Source organism: Nerophis lumbriciformis, linkage group LG06 (genome assembly GCF_033978685.3).
Source record: "Nerophis lumbriciformis linkage group LG06, RoL_Nlum_v2.1, whole genome shotgun sequence".
Lineage (NCBI taxonomy): Eukaryota > Metazoa > Chordata > Actinopteri > Syngnathiformes > Syngnathidae > Nerophis > Nerophis lumbriciformis.
The window spans coordinates 33322985-33341551 of NC_084553.2; the positions used below are offsets into that span (position 1 = coordinate 33322985).

The 18567-nt window shown below is 38.2% G+C and overlaps 2 protein-coding genes across 2 annotated transcripts in view; one reads left to right on the forward strand and one right to left on the reverse strand.

Annotated features, from left to right (window-relative positions):
- The first annotated feature begins 5609 nt into the window (after window positions 1–5609).
- Window positions 5610–9185, forward strand: gins2 (GINS complex subunit 2). Its single transcript, XM_061963526.2, has 5 exons — window positions 5610–5801; window positions 5892–6006; window positions 8081–8180; window positions 8256–8382; window positions 8459–9185. Exons 1-5 carry the CDS (start codon window positions 5712–5714, stop codon window positions 8573–8575), a joined length of 549 nt encoding a protein of 182 aa, XP_061819510.1. The 5' UTR covers window positions 5610–5711; the 3' UTR covers window positions 8576–9185.
- A 2992-nt stretch (window positions 9186–12177) lies between these two features.
- gse1b (Gse1 coiled-coil protein b) overlaps window positions 12178–18567 on the reverse strand; it is a 434552-nt gene continuing 428162 nt past the window's right edge. Inside the window, exon 17 of the mRNA XM_061964192.2 lies at window positions 12178–13748. Within this exon, the coding sequence (XP_061820176.1) occupies window positions 13608–13748 (141 nt within the window). The 3' untranslated portion in view covers window positions 12178–13607. The remainder of the gene's footprint in view (window positions 13749–18567) is intronic.

Sequence of the window (18567 nt, forward strand, 5' to 3'; positions counted from 1 at the left end):
CTTTAATTGAAATTACAGAAGAAATTACCAATGCTATAGATAATAAAAAATGTGCGGCAGCAGTTTTTATGGATCTAACTAAAGCATTTGACACAATTAATCACAATATTTTAATCAAAAAACTAGAACGATATGGCATCAGAGGGTTAGTCTTAAACTGGATAAGAAGTTATCTAATGAACAGGAAACAATACGTGAAGGTAGGCGAACACACCTCTACAACGCTAAATATATCCTGTGGTGTACCTCAGGGATCAATACTAGGACCTAAATTATTCAATCTATATATAAATGACATTTGTAAAGTTACAAAAGATTTAAAGTTAGTATTATTTGCGGATGATACAACAGCGTTTTGTTCAGGAGAGAATACACAGAAGATACTACAAATAATAACAGAAGAAATTAACAAATTAAAAAGATGGTTTGACAAAAATAGACTATCGTTGAATCTCAGTAAAACTAAAATAATGCTATTTGGTAACAGTAGAAGAGAAAGTCAAACACAAATACAAATAGACGGAATAGAAATTGAAAGAGTAAATGAAACCAAATTTCTAGGTATAATGATTGATGATAAATTGAACTGGAAATCTCACGTAAAAAATATACAACATAAAGTAGCAAGAAACACGTCAATAATGAATAAAGCAAAACATGTTCTAGACAAAAAATCACTTCATATTCTCTACTGCTCACTAGTGTTACCATATCTGAGTTATTGTGCAGAAATATGGGGAAATAATTACAAAAGTACACTTCATTCATTAACGGTGTTACAAAAAAGATCAGTTAGAATAATACATAATGTTGGATATAGAGAACACACAAATCCTTTATTTATTGAATCAAAGATTCTGAAATTCGACGACATAGTGAATTTGCAAACAGCTAAAATTATACACAAAGCAAACTATAACCTGCTACCCAAGAATATACAACAATTCTTCTCAAAAAAAGAGGAGAAATATAATCTTAGAGAGAAATGTAATTTAAAACATTTGTATGCACGTACAACACTTAAGACCTTCAGTATATCAGTATGTGGAATTAAATTATGGAATGGATTAAGCAAAGCAATCAAACAATGTACTAATATGATCCACTTCAAGAAACTCTTCAAACTTAAAGTGTTTACAAAGTACAAAGAAGAAGAACCATGATAAACATTTTGAATTTATTTAACTCATCCATTCTTTCATTCTTTCACTCACAAAATAATCTTACTTATCTCAACATATGAAATGTAACTTACTTCACCAATTATTATTTATTTACTTATTTTATTGTGATTACTTATGGAGTATATTGTGAATAAATTGAGAACAGGAAGTGAACAAAAGTTTTAGCAACTGTCATGTAAAAGAAAAGGGGTAGGATTAAATAAGCTTTGCTTCTTCCTACTCCTTTTCGAACATGTTGAAAAGAGAAACTGGAGATTGTGATGTATCATGTTGTATACTTGCATGTTCGAAATAAACTCAAACTCAACTCAACTCAACTCAACGTAATAGTGCATTATATTTATATAGCGCTTTTTCTTTAGTGACTCAAAGCGCTTTACATAGTGAAACCCAATATCTAAGTTACATTTTAACCAGTGTGGGTGGCACTGGGAGCAGGTGGGTAAGGTGTCTTGCCCAAGGACACAACGGCAGTGACTAGGAATGGCGGAAGCGGGGATCGAACCTTGAACCCTCAAGTTGCTGGCACGGCCACTCTACCAACCGAGCTATACCGCCCCTATAATAGCCAACTCCTCTTTGTGGTGCATAGCGCTAACTAGTGTACAGGATGAATAGGTGTCACTGATTTCAAAGTACAACTGGCTGTGTTCGGCAAGAGGTGTCTGTCTCAATGCAAGGTTTAATTTGTCGGGATATTTTTCAAAAATGTTAAATAAAAAGTACTACAGCAACACTGTATTACATTTACAGCCGTTTAGAGCAAAAAAACAAACAAAAAACACTGACATCTAATGCAGTGTTTTTCAACCTTTTTTGAGTTAAGGCAGATTTTTTTCATTAAAAAAATACGGAGGCACACCACCAGCAGAAACGTTAAAAAATTAAACTCTACCAGGTTGTCTTTTTTTTTTAGTTTGTTGTTTTCCTGTGTGTAGTGCTTTAGTTCCTGTCTTGCGCTGTTTTTTTGCTGGCTTTTCCTGTTTTGTTGGTGTTTTCCTGAAGCAGTTTCACATCTTCCCTTGAGTTCTATTGCCTGACCTGCTTTGTATTGGCAATCAAGACTAATTCAGTTGCGCGGGCGCTAGCCTTCTTTGTGGGGACGTTGTTGATTGTCATGTCATGCACGGACACACACCGTAAGTCTTTGCTGTCGTCCAGCATTCGGTTTTTGTTTACTTTGTAGCCAGTTCAGTTTTACTTACATTTTGCATAGCCATCCCTATGCTTCAGTGCCTTTTCCTAGCGAACTTGCCTTTTGTTCATTTTTGTTTTAAGCATTACATACCTTTTTACCTGCGTGCTGTCTCCCGCTGTGCTCTGCATATTGGGATCACGACAAACCATCCTCGACTTCTCCAAAGCAATTAGCTACCTGCTGCCACCTACTGGAGTACTACATGGTTACCTTGCCATGCTCTATACGGCACAGACACTAGACAACGGCACAATATTTGCAAATTTTAATTATTGATTTGCAAAAAATAGTTTTTTGACCAATTAGGTGTCGTTGCATAATTTCCCACGGCACACCAGACAATATCTCACGGCACAGTGGTTGAAAAACACTAATGCAGGGGTGCTCATTACGTCGATCGCGAGCTACCGGTCGATCTCGGAGGGTGTGTCAGTCGATCACCAGCCAGGCATTAAAAAAATAGTCCTAAAAATTAGTGATCATAAATCTTCACTATGACGTCACTTTCGTCACTTGATTGACATTCACGGCACCCGAGGGTCTTCTGAGATGACGCTGGCTGCTGCCAGCTCATTAAAATTACCGACTGGAAGGCGAGAAACACTTTATTTCAACAGACTCTGGCGCCGTCTTCTTTTCGTCAAAACTCCAAAGACCAATTGCACAGTTGCGCTAACAAAATAAGAGTCTCAGAAAGCTGGCGTGCACAAGCTAGCAAGCTACGGAGTTTGCCGACAATGTATTTCTTGTAAAGTGTATACAAAGGAGTACGGAAGCTGGACAAATAAGATGCCAAAAACCAACCACTTTCATGTGGTATTGGACAGAAAGGAGGAATTTTTTTCTCCTCCATTCGAAAATGCGGACATTATCAGCACCACTGTCTGATTCCAATCAATGCAAGTCATCAGAATCAGGTAATACACCAACTTATATTCTTGTCTTCATGAAAGAAAGGAATCTATATGTGTTAAACATGCTTGTATTATCTTTAGGGACTGAGCGAACGATTCGTTCACCGCGGATTAACGACATGAATCACTCAGTGAACGACAACGCTCTCGCTCTCTGCTCTGCTTGCCCCAATGCCGCGAGCAGGGCCGGCCCGTGGCATAGGCCGTATAGGCAAATGCTAAGGGCGCCGTCCATCAGGGGGCGCCACGCCAGTGCCACAAATGTTGGAGAAAAAAAAAAGAAGAGAAAAAGTTGGTACTATTATTTCTAAATACAAAAAATAATCCCACGTTAATTAAAATGCAAAGTAAAGCCTATTTAATAGAAATATTATTTGTTACAACATTACACCCCCCCTCCCGCGCACGGTGCGCAACCTCCCTTCCCGTATCATGACTCTTTTTGGACACATCAAAAAATCAACACAAGATGTCAAATCGGCCAAAACTGTCAGGTGCCCAAGGAAGAAAAAAAGAGAAAAGAAGAGGAGTAGAAACGAGAAAAGACAGAGGTAGCAGGTAGGTAACGTTAGCCTACATGAAATTATTTGTCTGTTACAGAATGTGATAGTAACCTGGCTTGTTAGCATTAAGCTAATGTTACATGATTCGGCAATTGCTAATCAATAAATAGCTAGTTCTGTTTTAACGTCGGGTTAATATTGTGGAGGGGGCTAAATTGTTATGGAAAATAATAATGTAACGTTAGGTAATTACTGTACTCCCACCTTACATTCCTCAGGTATTAGATCTTTTAAGCAGGTGTTTTTTGTTTACATTGTTATTGCCTTCTGGTTAGCTAATGTTTGCTCTGCAGGTAATAGTCACTTGTCCACCCCTTTATATATTAGGTATAGTTGTAAGTAAAAAAAAAAGGTCAAAGATAAAGCTATTCGGTTTCTTGTGAGTATATACACTTCACTGCCGATGTGGGGGGGGGCGCCACCTAAAATCTTGCCTAGGGCGCCAGATTGGTTAGGGCCGGGCCTGGCCGCGAGTGATTCTCCTCCCGTCGCGGGGATATGTTTCATGCCATTGGCATCCGTTCTCCATTCATTCTCCAAGCTAACGGCTAATGTTGACTCAAGCCACATGAAAACAAACACACACACATGATCTCAACACATCAAGTTATGAGAGTAGAGGAGACAGAAAGAAAGTCAGTGCAGGGCAAGGCTGAGCAGCAGCGACGCGAGGGGGAGGGGCGGGGGGTAAAGTGTAGGGCAGGCTGTTTGAGAAGATTTAAAATAAAAATAATAACTAATGTATGTACATCTACATAGGCTATTATTTATCTTGATTTTTATATTATTTAAGCTATTTATTTTCTTTTGTATTGCATATTTAAGTTGATATTTCCATTTTTATATTTTTAAATGTAAGCTACAGAAATTGTAGTTTTAATGTTGGCTTTTCTGGCACTTGGTTTAATATTTGTTTTGTTTTATTTAAGGTAGCCTATTTATTTTCTTTTTGTTTGCACATTTAAGTTAATATTTTCTTTGTTATATTTTAAACGTAGGCTACAGAACATTTAGTTTTTATGTTGGCATTTCTGGCTCTTAATTTATTTGTTTTATTTTGAAGGTATTTATTTTCTTTTTGTTTGCATATTTACAGAACTGCTGCTGCAGAAGTGATTCGGTGATTCGCCGACCTGCGCACAGAACTGCTGCTGCAGAAGTGATTCGGTGATTCGGTGATTCGGTGATTCGCCGACCTGCGCACAGAACTGCTGCTGCAGAAGTGATTCAGGTTGACGTACTGAACTGTGCTGACTGTCACTCACTACTGGTGTAATGCATGCACAGAGCTGTGTAGGGACTCGCGTTCACCCTATTTGCTGCTTCTCCCACGAATGTCTGCACTGTACTGTACTACGCACGCCCCCCCCCCTCCTTTTTTAGGGGGGGGGGGGTGATTCGGTGAACGAATTTTTTGAAAGAATAAATTTAAGGAACTGATTCTAGTGATTCAGTACAGTCAAAAGTACTGCCGATCCCATCACTTGCACTGTACTGTACTACGCACGCCCCCTCCCTCCTTTTTTTTTTTGGGGGGGGGTGATTCGGTGAACGAATTTTTTGAAAGAATAAATTTAAGAAACTGATTCTAGTGATTCAGTACAGTCAAAAGAACTGCCGATCCCATCACTAGTGTCTGGGAGGTGCTAAGTGACGTATTCCGCTTTACTCCGCCCACCACAAATGACGCAATCACGTAGTATCCACATGCAACCAATCATGTCTTTTTGCTGGTGGTAACGTTATGACGGCTTATTCTGTAGCGCGGGAAAATCCACCCTAGCTAGTTTTGAATGACGGGGTAAGTTTTCGGAGACTTTTACAAAGTATTATCTCTCCAAAGCGGACAGCTATGGACGCTTCGGAGGTCGAGTTCCTCGCCGAGAAGGAGATGGTGAAGATAATACCCAATTTCAATCTCGACAAGTTATATTTAATCGGGGTAAGTACGTCGATCTTTCCCCGGCTAGCTTCGGATGTGTTTACGTCGAGGGTCTTCTCGCTAACAACCGGACTGTGTTGACGTCTTCAGGGAGATTTGGGTCCTTTTAACCCCGGCCTGCCCATGGACGTGCCTGTGTGGCTGGCACTCAACCTGAAACAGAGGCAGAAATGTAGAGTCGTTCCTCCTGACTGGATGGATGTTGGTAAGATGACTCCAAACACTTCGAAACAAACAGTTGCGATCGATTGACATGTCCTGGACGAAAGAGAATGCAATAGTGGACTTATTTAGACCCAGCCTATCCCAGCTGCACATGGGCGGAAGGCGGGGTTCACCCTGGACAAGTCGCTGCCTCATCACAGGGCCAACACAGATAGACAGACAACATTCACACACTAGGTATTTAATATTTTTAGGTGTCACTGATTTCAAAGTACAACTGGCTGTGTTGGGCAAGAGATGTCTGTCTCAATGTAAGGTTTCATTTGTTTAAATAAAAAGTACTACGGCAACACTGTATTACATTTACAGCCGTTTAGAGCAACAACAAAACACTGACATCAAATGCAGTGTTTTTCAACCTTTTTTGAGTCAAGGCACTTTTTTTCATTGAAAAATACGGAGGCACACCACCAGCAGAAACGTTAAAAAATGAAACTCCACCAGGTTGTCTTTTTTTTGAGTTTGTTGTTTTCCTGTGTAGTGCTTTAGTTCCTGTCTTGTGCTGTTATTTTGGTGGACCTTCCTGTTTTGTTGGTGTTTTCCTGTAGCAGCTTCACACCTTCCCTTGAGTGCTTTGATTGATTGATTGATTGATTGAAACTTTTATTAGTAGTTTGCACAGTTCAGTACATATTCCGTACAATTGACCACTAAATGGTAACACTCGAATAAGTTTTTCAACTTGTTTGAGTCGGGGTCCACGTAAAACAATTCATGGTACAAATATATACTATCAGCATAATACAGTCATCACACAAGTTAATCATCAGAGTAGTGCTATTGCCTGACCTGCTTTGTATTGGCAATCAAGACTAATGCAGTTGTGCGGACGCTATCCTTCTTATTGGGGACATTGTTGATTGTCATGTCATGCACGGACACACACCGTAAGTCTTTGCTGTCGTCCAGCATTCTGTTTTTGTTTACTTTGTAGTGTCGGAGGCAGATATTTACATATATCCATATTTAAGTGTTACTTCTTTACTTTCATAGTCATATTACAAGACACCTAGTGTTCTTCCTGTTGTTCTCTTTTGGTTGTCTGCAAGTACTGTATGTGTCAACCTTGATTTTGTGGTATGCAGGGAGTAGACATAACTCCTTTCTCTTATCTGTTCCTGTGCCCAGCTGAGGAGGACAATGGGTATGTGTTCGGGCTGGAGGGAGAGATAACGAGGGTGGGAGCGAGAGACACTTTATAGAAGAGAAGGTTTCCGTATTTGAGATTAGACCATTTTAGCTGCGACAGGGAACGCTTTCTGTACTGGATTTGTCTCACGTTTGTTTTCAAAGCTTTGAAAATATATCACAAAATACCCATTCTGTCTGGTGGTCAAATAGAACTCAGCTTATGTGTCATCAAAAGAACTTGGGAGTGACCAGCAACTTCAATTCCCTGGGAGGAACATCTGGTCCGAACGCAACAGTAGCCAGTTCAGTTTTACTTACGTTTTGCATAGCCATCCTTATGCCTCAGTGCCTTTTCCTAGCGGGACTTGCCTTTTGTTCATTTTTGTTTTAAGCATTACATACCTTTTTACCTGCGTGCTATCTCCCGCTGTGCTCTGCATATTGGGATCACGACAAACCATCCTCGACGCGTCCCGACTTGTACAAAGCAATTAGCTACCTGCTGCCACTTACTGGAGTACTACATGGTTACCCTGCCAAGCGCTATACGGCACGGACACTAGACAACGGCACATTATTGGCAGATTATAAATATTGATTTGCAAAATATATTTTTGGACCAATTAGGTTAAGTTGCATAATTTCTCACGACACACTAGTGTGCCGCGGCACAGTGGTTGAAAAACACCGGGTAAGAGGGTTGGGTTGCGTTTGAGTGCTGCTGTGAAAATTTGATTGGCCAAAATGTGTGCGCAAATTGGATAAAGTTGCGCATGATTTACCGGGATTAATTGAAATTGCGAGGGAGGGACTGATTATTAACAATATTAATTAATAATAATAATGAAACGGCATCAAAAATGAGTTTGGCGCCCCTGGTCTACATAGTAAGAGTTCTGATCTTCTCTGTTGTGATGCTGCAGAGAAACTTGAGGACATGCGCGAGGTGGAGAGGAAGGAGGACACCTTCACGCCAGTCCCCAGTCCATACTACATGGAGCTGACCAAGCTGCTCTTGAACCAGTCAGTCATTTTCTTCGCTGCCTTTTACCCATCCTGTGTGGACGCCATTTTAATCATGGCCTTTTGTTTATGAAGTGCGTCCGACAACATCCCCAAAGCTGACGAGATCCGCACGCTGGTCAAAGACATCTGGGACACGCGCCTCGCTAAACTCCGCCTGTCTGCTGACAGCTTCATCAGTCAGCAGGAAGCTCATGCTAAGGTCGGAGCATCGCCACGCGAGCTTTAAATAACACCTGGTGTCACATCATGTCTAAGTGTGCGGTCTTCTTCTACAGCTGGACAACTTGACCTTGATGGAGATCAACACCATCAGAGGGTTCCTCCTGGAGTCGCTCAACTGCATGTACAAGCTACGCTCCAACCTGCAGCCGGGATCCAGTAAGGACTACTGAGGGACACATCCTGCTGATTCATTTCGTGTTGAGGTCAGGCTGGGACAGAACTGTTGGACTTCTTTTTTTAACCCCAGGCATCACCCCTAAGAATTTAGCTACTGCCATAGTTATTGACGATATACATTTGGCCAAAGATATTGCATGTTGATGACACGTTCTAGCGAGCAAATGACCACATCCTCGCTAACGTCCCGCCGCAGTGTTGGTCATTAATTCTCGCCTCCATGGTGGCAAATAAACGACTTTTCTTACAGTATCATTATCACTGGAGGTAGAGGAATAGCTAAACATGCTCCACTCCACACCGTAGGAGGATGCAAGAAGACATGCTAACTCCTAAGCCAATGCTCATGAATGTAAACAGGTGGCAGATGGATACAAATATCAACAGTAATCATACACTGCAAAAAGTCAGTGTTCAAAAACAAGGAACAAAAAATACAAAAATGAGGGGTATTTTATTTGAACTAAGCAAAATTATCTGCCAATAGAACAAGAAAATTCGGCTTGTCAAGACTTTCCAAAATAAGTAAAATTAGCTAACCTCAATGAACCCATAAATACCTTAAAATAAGTATTTTCTCACTAATAACAAGTGCACTTTTCTTGGTAGAAAAAAAAGAGACCTTTTTGCTCAATATGTTGAAAAATATTCTTAAATTAAGTAAATGCTAGTGCCATTATCTTGACATAATGATATGCGCTCAGCATCATGATTTTTTTTTCATGCTTGAAGTAAGAAATTATTACTTTAAAAAAGTAGTTGTATCCTTGTGAGTGTTAATGACACAGCTTTGCATCAGTTGATATTCTAGTTTCAAGCATGTTTTACTCAATATAGGTCGTAACATCTCAGCAACAAGCTGTAATATCTTACTGAACTCATTTAGGACCAAAACAAGTAAAACACTCTAACATAAAATCTGCTTAGTGAGAAGAATTATCTTATCAGACAGAAAATAAGCAAATATCACCCTTATGTGAGATATTTCATCTTACTTAGATTTCAGTTTTTGCAGTGTACTAATTTATGATCGATACTGCAATGATTAAATCTATGATGTTGTTATCACAAAATCGGTTTATTTTGTAGTTTTTATGGTTTACAAACTCAGGAAATGATGAACTGGACACACTAGGGCTTTAAACGCAAATAAATGATCTAATTAAGATTCAATAGTAGTTCTTGTTTGTTTAGTTATTTGCACTGTTGGCTTTATTTTGGTCAAAAAGAAATAATGAAATAATTTTAATATTTAATTAGTATTGTTACATCGCCATTCTGTGCGTTTTTTTCCTGATTATAATTGTGATCAAAATTGAAACATTGATATCAGTATCAGAATTGGTATGATCAATACTGCCCCGTAACTACTTGGTATGAGATCGATGCCAATACAAATGTAAAGTATCCAAACAGAAAAACAAATGTTCAGTACATTTTAAAGGGGAACTGCACTTTTTTTGAAATTCATAAAAAAACGCTAGCAAAAGTCAGCTGACAATGAAGGTATGGGATTCGCTCTATTCTGCCTCAATATGGCAACACAAGCTAGTTTCCTTGCCTCAGTGATCACGACGCCGCTAAATTTAGTGCGTTTGCGCTTATAATAACGATGTCGCTAATACTTGGTTAATGTTCAGGTCAAGACATGTAAATGGAGTATTTTTGGCATTTACATTTTTTATTTATTTAGCGGGCTTAATGGGCGCAATTTATGTATTTTACAATTAGTGCATAAAAAAGAAAAACGTGTTCTTGTTAGAGATGTCCGATAATGGCTTTTTTGCCGATATCCTATATTCCGATATTGTCCAACTCGTAATTACACATTCCGATATCAACCGATACCGATATACAGTATACAGTTGTGGAATTAACACATTATTTTGCCTAATTTTGTTGAGATGCCCCGCTGGATGCATTAAACAATGTAACAAGGTTTTCCAAAATAAGAGAACAACTTCAACTTAAATTATGGAAAAAAAGTGCCAACATGGCACTGCCATATTTATTATTGAAGTCACAAAGTGCATTATTTTTTTTAACATGCCTCAAAACAGCAGTTTGGAATTTGGGACATGCTCTCCCTGAGATAATCCTGATACCCACTACAACTATGGGAAATACTATACTTTGACTTTCACAAAGTGCATTATTTTTTATTTTATTTTTTAAACATACCTCAAAACAACAGCTACAAAAACAATGAAGGCACACAGCTTCAGTCCAGAGTATACTAGAGTAATAAAGTAAACAATAGCACAGTCCTCCTTTAGTGCAAGGCTGCTTGGCATACTGTATAACAGGAAATTATAAACTGGGCTCAATCTGCCCTGCTCTAACGTATTTGTATGAGTAACACAAATGTGCTGCAAGCTAGTGGTGAGTGCTTGAAGTGGCCTACCAGTCAGCCAGAGCTTCTGAAATGCTGCGTTGAGACAGGGCACCTTCGCTCACTGCAAGCTGCAAAGTGTGCTCCATGCAGGGCAGACTAGCCACACCAAACTCCACCGTAGCTTTTGCCATACTGTATGCGTTGTCCCTGACCACAACGTGGGCTTTCGTTCTGGGGTGGTTTTTGTTGTATTTTTGTTTTTTTCTCGGCGGAGTCTTTAAGCGACAACTGTGTGGTACTACTTTTTTTCGGTGTTTGCTTTTTATCCATCTTCCGCTTGTATTCATTCCTTATGATTCTTGAAGAGGTGGGAGTTCAAATTGCTCGTATTAAAGGAAGACGTCTTGGTTCCTCCTCGCATAACCAACTTTTTGCAGTCATTGCAAATTGCCAGTTTTTTATCCGTCAGACACACTTTAAAATAATCCCAAACCATAGACATGGTGTCATTAGTCAGTCACTGAGGGAGCTCGCTTGTTAGCCACGGCTACAGCACCGGCAACAACACATTCTTGTTATTGTTATGCTACGCTCGCGTCGGTTTGATGAGGTCATCAAGAGTTGCCAGTAAACCTCTCATGCTGCAGTCGTGCTGCAACTCCTGTGTTGTGTGTGGGAGAGAGGAGAGGGGAGGGGCTGCTGACTGGGAGACGCAACGTCCACGTTTTACCGGATCTGTACCGCTCCGTACAGCGGCGTTTTAATAAGTCATTAATTTTAGTTTTTGAAACCGATACCGATAATTTCCGATTTTACATTTTAATGCATTTATCGGCCGATAATATCGGCAGGCCGATACGGCCATCTCTAGTTCTTGTCTTACATAAAGATTGTGAATGAAAGGCAAAAGTCCAAAAAAGTGCAGTTCCTTTTTAACAGGAGTATAGACAGAACCATACTACAACAACAACTAACCAGATACAGTATTAACAATAAATTAGTAAGTAAATCAATAATAGTTTTGAGAAAATAATACAAGCAGAAATGAGGCAGTATGTTACTGAATACGTCAGCAGCCAAGTTAGGAGCCATTGTAACCTGTTTTGAAATGCTTCAATCATATGGCAAATATTTTATTTATATATAAAGGTGATATATATTTTAGACCAAATCGCCCATCCCACCCTAATATTCATGTTATAAAAGAATGGTTTATGACTGTGATAATAAAAACATAATTACCTGACACAAATCAAATCAGACATTTTGGAAATATTTTATTTTCTTTTTTTGTCTGAAATCACAGCCATATATTCATAAATACCTAATTACTACATTCAACAAAGAATATATTACATTACAATGGGTTCAAACGAACATTTCTGAAAACAGGATTCACAGCATCTAGACATCCTCCACTGGTGCTATTTTTGCGTGGCCATGCGCGGGTGGTGATATAGAGGGGGGCGGGGCTTCTGCTGTAGCTTACCCGGGCCTTCCAACCAATAGGCTGCAGCGTTCTGGCTGAACTGACATAAATGAGAAACAGTTGAGCTCCATGCAAGTTTGATCACTGACTGAAAAGAAAGGAGGCACTTATTCATCGACTGATAATGTCTGCACATTTCTCAAATTGAAGTATTGAAATTCTCGCAAGTTGATGGAAAGTGTTCAAGTCAGCGAGGAAGTTGTCAATTTTGTCACAATTTGGCAAGTGATTGTTCAATTGAATGTAGCATGACTGGCGTTTTTAGGCTTTTAGCTTATTCCTATTGTGGCCCTGTGTTTTGTTTTGGCTAAATCATTTCAAATACAATTGGCACTGGGCCCTTCATGGTGGTGGAGAAAAGGCGGAGGCTTGTCACTTGATGCTATATGACATGAGGAGTCTTCAGGAACATAAGCTGGTGGCTTTACTTCATGTTTTTGAAACAAAAAAAAAAAAAAAGTCAAGTAAAAAAAAACAAACTGTCAAGTCAGCGGCACGGACACACTTTGCTGTGAATAAAAAGTTAAGGAGATCCTGTTTTCTGTTAGAATGAGCTGTTCTGGCCAGCAGCAGTACAAACACTAAAAGCAAGGCTTTCTTTTCCAAACAAATTGCCCAAAAAAAGCATTGACATATTAAAAAAAATGGCAGGCTTTTTTTTTCTCTTTTAAAAGAACAATGATTAAAATAATAAACATACAAAAATCTTTTAAGTCTTCATATTATATACAATATAAGGCCGAAGCACCTTTTTAAAATTTCTCAAATTTTCTATTTTGAAATAAAACATTTACTTAATTCTTTTCAAAATGTGCATTTCTGCCCAAATTCAAAGACGTCTTTGTTGTAACACAGTACCACCAGGTAGTTCTTCAGATAGTCTTAAGTGCACGTCCACTTCTAACGCTCTCACGGCCGACTTCACTGCCCGGCCGGCCGTGGCGCCTTCTCATGGACTTTATTTGGAGGGGTCTTCTCCAAGGGATTGGGGTTGCTCCGTCATTGGCAGGATTGTCTGTGTCTGGGTGGCGGTGAGGGCGGCTGAAGGAAAAGCAGGTGTGAGAGTGTGTGCAGCCCTGGCACATGTTGGCTTCCTTCACTTTTTATCCAGCCTGCTTGGCGCCCAAGCGGGGATGATGGATCTACTGTCAGTCTGAGAAAAGCAGCTGGGGACAGGGGGGGCTTTCCTGGACGGGTGCTGTCACCTGGGGGGGTAACCCTTGTAATGCCCACCTCTGGGCCAGTGTGTCTGTGGCAGAGTCAAACACTTCCTGAAGTGTTCCAGCTCCGCTTGCAGCTTCTCCCTTTCCAGCGCCAACATCTGCCTTTGGGACATCAGCTCCTAAAGCAACAAATGTAATGTTAATTTTTTATTTTTTTTAATAATTACGAGAGGTGCTCCAATAAATCATTTCACAGCTGAATCGCGATTATTATTTATTCCGATTTATAATTTAAGGGTCAATAAAAAACTTATAGTTCTCAATAAAAATTCATTTTTTCAGACATCTGCGTTCATTATGCTTATACGTCATGCATTCAGCAGCCAAGCAGCTTTTTGAAAAGGTTTTATCATTTAAAAAAGATGGTTTCATTTTTATACCAAATAATATATCACAAGATTCGTGTTGAATCGAGAATCAAATCGCGAGTTGTAAGATTCCTAATAATTATCAAATAACATGTTTTTTTAAAAAGATGTTTTGTTTTTATTTCTTCAACGTAGCTTACATAAGATCCATTTTTATCCAAATTTTTTATTGTTAAATGTGTAAATTTGAACAAGTGGCAAAATACTTAAGATATTGTTTTTCTTTTAACCTTTAGAAAAGTATTTGAAACTAATTATAAAGGACAATTTTAAGGAAAGCCCCCACTTCCCTATTGCATCTTCCTAAATCATTCTAGTTACTTCTATTAAGTACAGTGCTTTTCAAAGTTCCATTTTCCGCCTGCAGCTATTTTTTTTTTCATTGGCCCTCGACATGAACTGAAAATGAGATGGGTTGATTATTAATGAGGTATATTAGATACACAATGTTCCTTCGTCACTTTGTAGTTTAGTGCGGTCTTCATGGATTTTAAAGTACCATTCAATACTTTGAGATAAGTGTATGAAGTGTTTTAAAGGGGAACTGCACTTTTTTAATTTTGTTTATTATTTGCAATCCCTGTGTATGTCTTTAAAAAAAAAAAGCATTCTAATTTGTAATATACGGCAAGTGCGATGTGGCTAACAATGCAGCTAATGGGAGTACAATGTTCCGCCCATATAGCCCTCGAAATAAACATCCAAAAACCGTCAACAATACTCTATTTACATGTGTTGACAATAATATTAGCCAAGTATATTGTTATAAGCTATAACATTGGGGAATTACTTTTAGCGAGGCCGTGATCACCGAGGGGTAATGCAGTACTGACATACTGAGCCGGTAAACTGCTACATCGCCGCTGAGTTGGTGAAAGTTAATTCTAGATTATAAATCATGCCTCTCACATTTATAGTAGAAGGTTGTGGCAATAAGCCAAGAAGTTGGTCAATTTTGACACTTAATTTATTAGACCTGGAGATGGCGAGAAAGACACAAAAGGCCCTTGTTTGCACCCACTTTTTTATTTATTTAACCTGTGTGAGTATTATGATTCATTCTTATCTAAATGAGAAGATACAAACATCCCATAAGTAGGCATCCTAGTGAGAGCAGACATTGTACAGTATGTGTTTGTTTTATTATGTTCATAGTTTGTATTTCTTGTTAAGCACTTAGCAATAGTACTACTTGCTGGATTTGCTTATCACTCAGCTTCTAAACCTTGTAGCCCATAAGACAAATGTTCTGGATCCTCATTCGTGCCAAAGTAGTCGGCGTCGTCTTTCATTAAGTCTGCCATGATTAGCAGTAATTGAAGGAAATAGCAAACGAGATGCGTCTGAGAAATTAATGCGCCACTGTATGCTTAAAAAGACCAAAATACGCAACTGTTACATGTTATTATGAATGTGCCCGTTACTACAGTACATATACAGCGTGGATATGAAACGTTTTTGGGTGTTTTTATAGCACTTTATAGGCAAAATAGTGTATCCCATTACCTCCCTTGTTAGAAGACTTTTGCTAGCGTTTATTTACACTTAAGAATGCATTTAAAATAACGTGTGCTTGTCACACGAAAGAATTTGTGAATGATAGGCACAAAAAAAAAGTGCAGTTCCCGTTTACGGGCCTAGAAAGTGTCTATAAGAGTGTATGAATGCTGTGTGGAGATCTTAGGAATACTTTAAATCGATGTAATTAGGGATGTCCGTTAATGGCTTTTTGCCGATATCAGATATTCCGATATTGTCCAACTCTTTAATTACCGATACCGATATCAACCGATATATATACAGTCGTGGAATTAACACATTATTATGCCTAATTTGGACAACCAGGTATGGTGAAGATAAGGTACTTTTTAAAAAAATTAATAAAATAAAATAAGATAAATAAATTAAAAACATTTTCTTGAATAAAAAGAAAGTAAAACAATACAAAAACAGTTACATAGAAAATAGTAATGAATGAAAATGAGTAAAATTAATTGTTAAAGGTTAGTACTATTAGTGGACCAGCAGCACGCACAATCATGTGTGCTTACAGACTGTATCCCTTGCAGACTGTATTGATATATATTGATATATAATGTAGGAACCAGAATATTAATAACAGAAAGAAACAACCCTTTTGTGTGAATGAGTGTAAATGGGGGAGGGAGGTTTTTTGGGTTGGTGCACTAATTGTAAGTGTATCTTGTGTTTTTTATGTTGATTGTTTGTTTTACCTAGCTTGTCATATATACTGATGTACTGTACATTGAATTGTTTAAGCATCTTCAATGTACAAAATGTATCAAAGTAGTTCCTCGCATTCTTTAATTTTTCAGTATTTGGCTCTCTGTGGAATAACTTTGGACACGCTTGTTTTTATATAATCTAAAATTGTCTTTTTTAAAGTGTGAGGAAAGCTAAAGACTTCAGGAGAGGTGCAGCAGCAGCTTGACAAAAACAAAGAAAAGCCCACTAAATTAGCTTCAGTTATGTCCATCCATACATGTTCTATTCCATAAGGTCTTGTTTAAAACTGAAATCATTATCTTTGGCCCACAGAAGCAAAGATAAACTATTATTAGTCACCTTGAGACCCTCTCACTGAAACCTAATATTCAGGTTAGAAATCTAGCGGTACTTTCACAGCCACATTATTCAATAACATCATCAGCTTTTCACCACCTGAAAAACATTGGCAAAATCAGAGGAATATTATCTTAATCAGACTCAGAAAGACTAATCCATGCCTTTGTGTCCAGCAGGTTAGACTACTGTAATGGCCTTCTCACTGGGCTCTCTAAACGAGCTGTAAAGACTGCTCGAGTCCTGACTAGAACCAGGAAATACGACCATATTAGTCTAAGCTGCTGCTTAGGTCACTGCACTGGCTTCCTGTTGCTCAGAAAATAGACTTTAAAACAGTTCTCCTTGTGTACAAGTCTTCATGTGCCAAAGTACATCTGTGACATGTTAAAGCCATATCAACCATCTCAAGTGTCTCCTGCTGCTGCCCACAGTCAGGACCAAACCTGGTGAGGCTGCGTTTCATTTTTATGCTTCTAAAATCGGGAATAGTCTTCCTGAAGATGTAAGACGGGCCTCAACGTCGGCAATGTTCAAATCCAGCCTGAAAACACTTTTATTTAATTGTGCATATGACAATTTTATTTTATTTTATCTACAGTATTTACATTTATATTAATTAATTATGATCAAGAGGGACAAGCGGTAGAAAATGGATGGATGTTTTTATGACGATTGTTATGATGATCGTATTTTCTGATTTTAATTTGAATTGTTTTTCCTTCTTTTAATTTTCTGTAAAGCACTTTGAATTGCCTAGTGTACAAGTTGTGCTCAATAAATACAATTGTCTTGCCTAGTCTAGGGATGCACAATAATTATTGACAACAATGGCAATTATGTCACATTGATAATTCCGATAGTGAAAAATCAACTGAAATGAGGCGATAATAACAAAGACTTATCATCTTTGTTTTTGTTGTTGGATTCTCTGTTGAGACCTGTGCTGCCGCATGGCTACTCAAACCCTCCCCTGCCTTGCTCAAACACAAAGTGTTTACGAAGTACAAGGAAGAAGAATTGACAAACATCTTGAACCATATTAAATGAGAACATTTTATGCATCTCAAAGTATGAATAAAAACATCAATGACTTTTTCTGTGTTGTTTGATCAGCTGTTTTCCTGCAGTGTTACAGGCACTGTTTGGAAACGAGGTTTACATTTATATTTAGAAAATCTGTCTATGTAAATATTTAATTTCACAACATATTGGTATATATCTGTGGCTTGTAGTCCGGTATGGCTAATATAAGGTATGATAAATATTTTTTTTCTTCTAAAATTTAATTGGAGCGGCTTACAGTCCGGAAAATGCGGTAATTGTATTTAGCTTATTTTGGTCAATCAACAAGAGGTGTGACTCAACTTGTTTTTGTTGTTGCTAACTACAATGCAGAATCTTTATTGGCCAAGTTATATTAGCCTCATTTATATAAGTGTATGTTGTGTTGGAGAGAGGTTTTTATTTTATTTTATGAAATTATTCGGAATGTTTGAGTTGCTTGTTTTCTATCAATGAAATAATTGAAACGTATCAATAAATTCCCAATTATTTTTGTTCTATGCAAGGACTGTAATTGTTTGCATCGGTCGGAATTACAGCAGGAAGTGTATTTGTACCCAAATCATAATTAATCAGGTATAACAATATCAGTTGAATATACCTAGATTTGTATATTCTTTGGTAAAGTGCCTACACTTTGGGCAACAGTTTGAACTGTTAAATTTAATTTATTCTCACAAAATCTTTTGAACACACTGTATATATACCTACAGTAAATATTGATGTAAAGGTCTGTAAATTGTCAATATTGTTTCAAATTCCCTAGTCTTATGTGAACTAAAGTATATTCCCTGTTATATGTAGAACATGCATTTATATTTATATATATACAAACCCCGTTTCCATATGAGTTGGGAAATTGTGTTAGATGTAAATATAAACGGAATACAATGATTTGCAAATCATTTTCAACCCATATTCA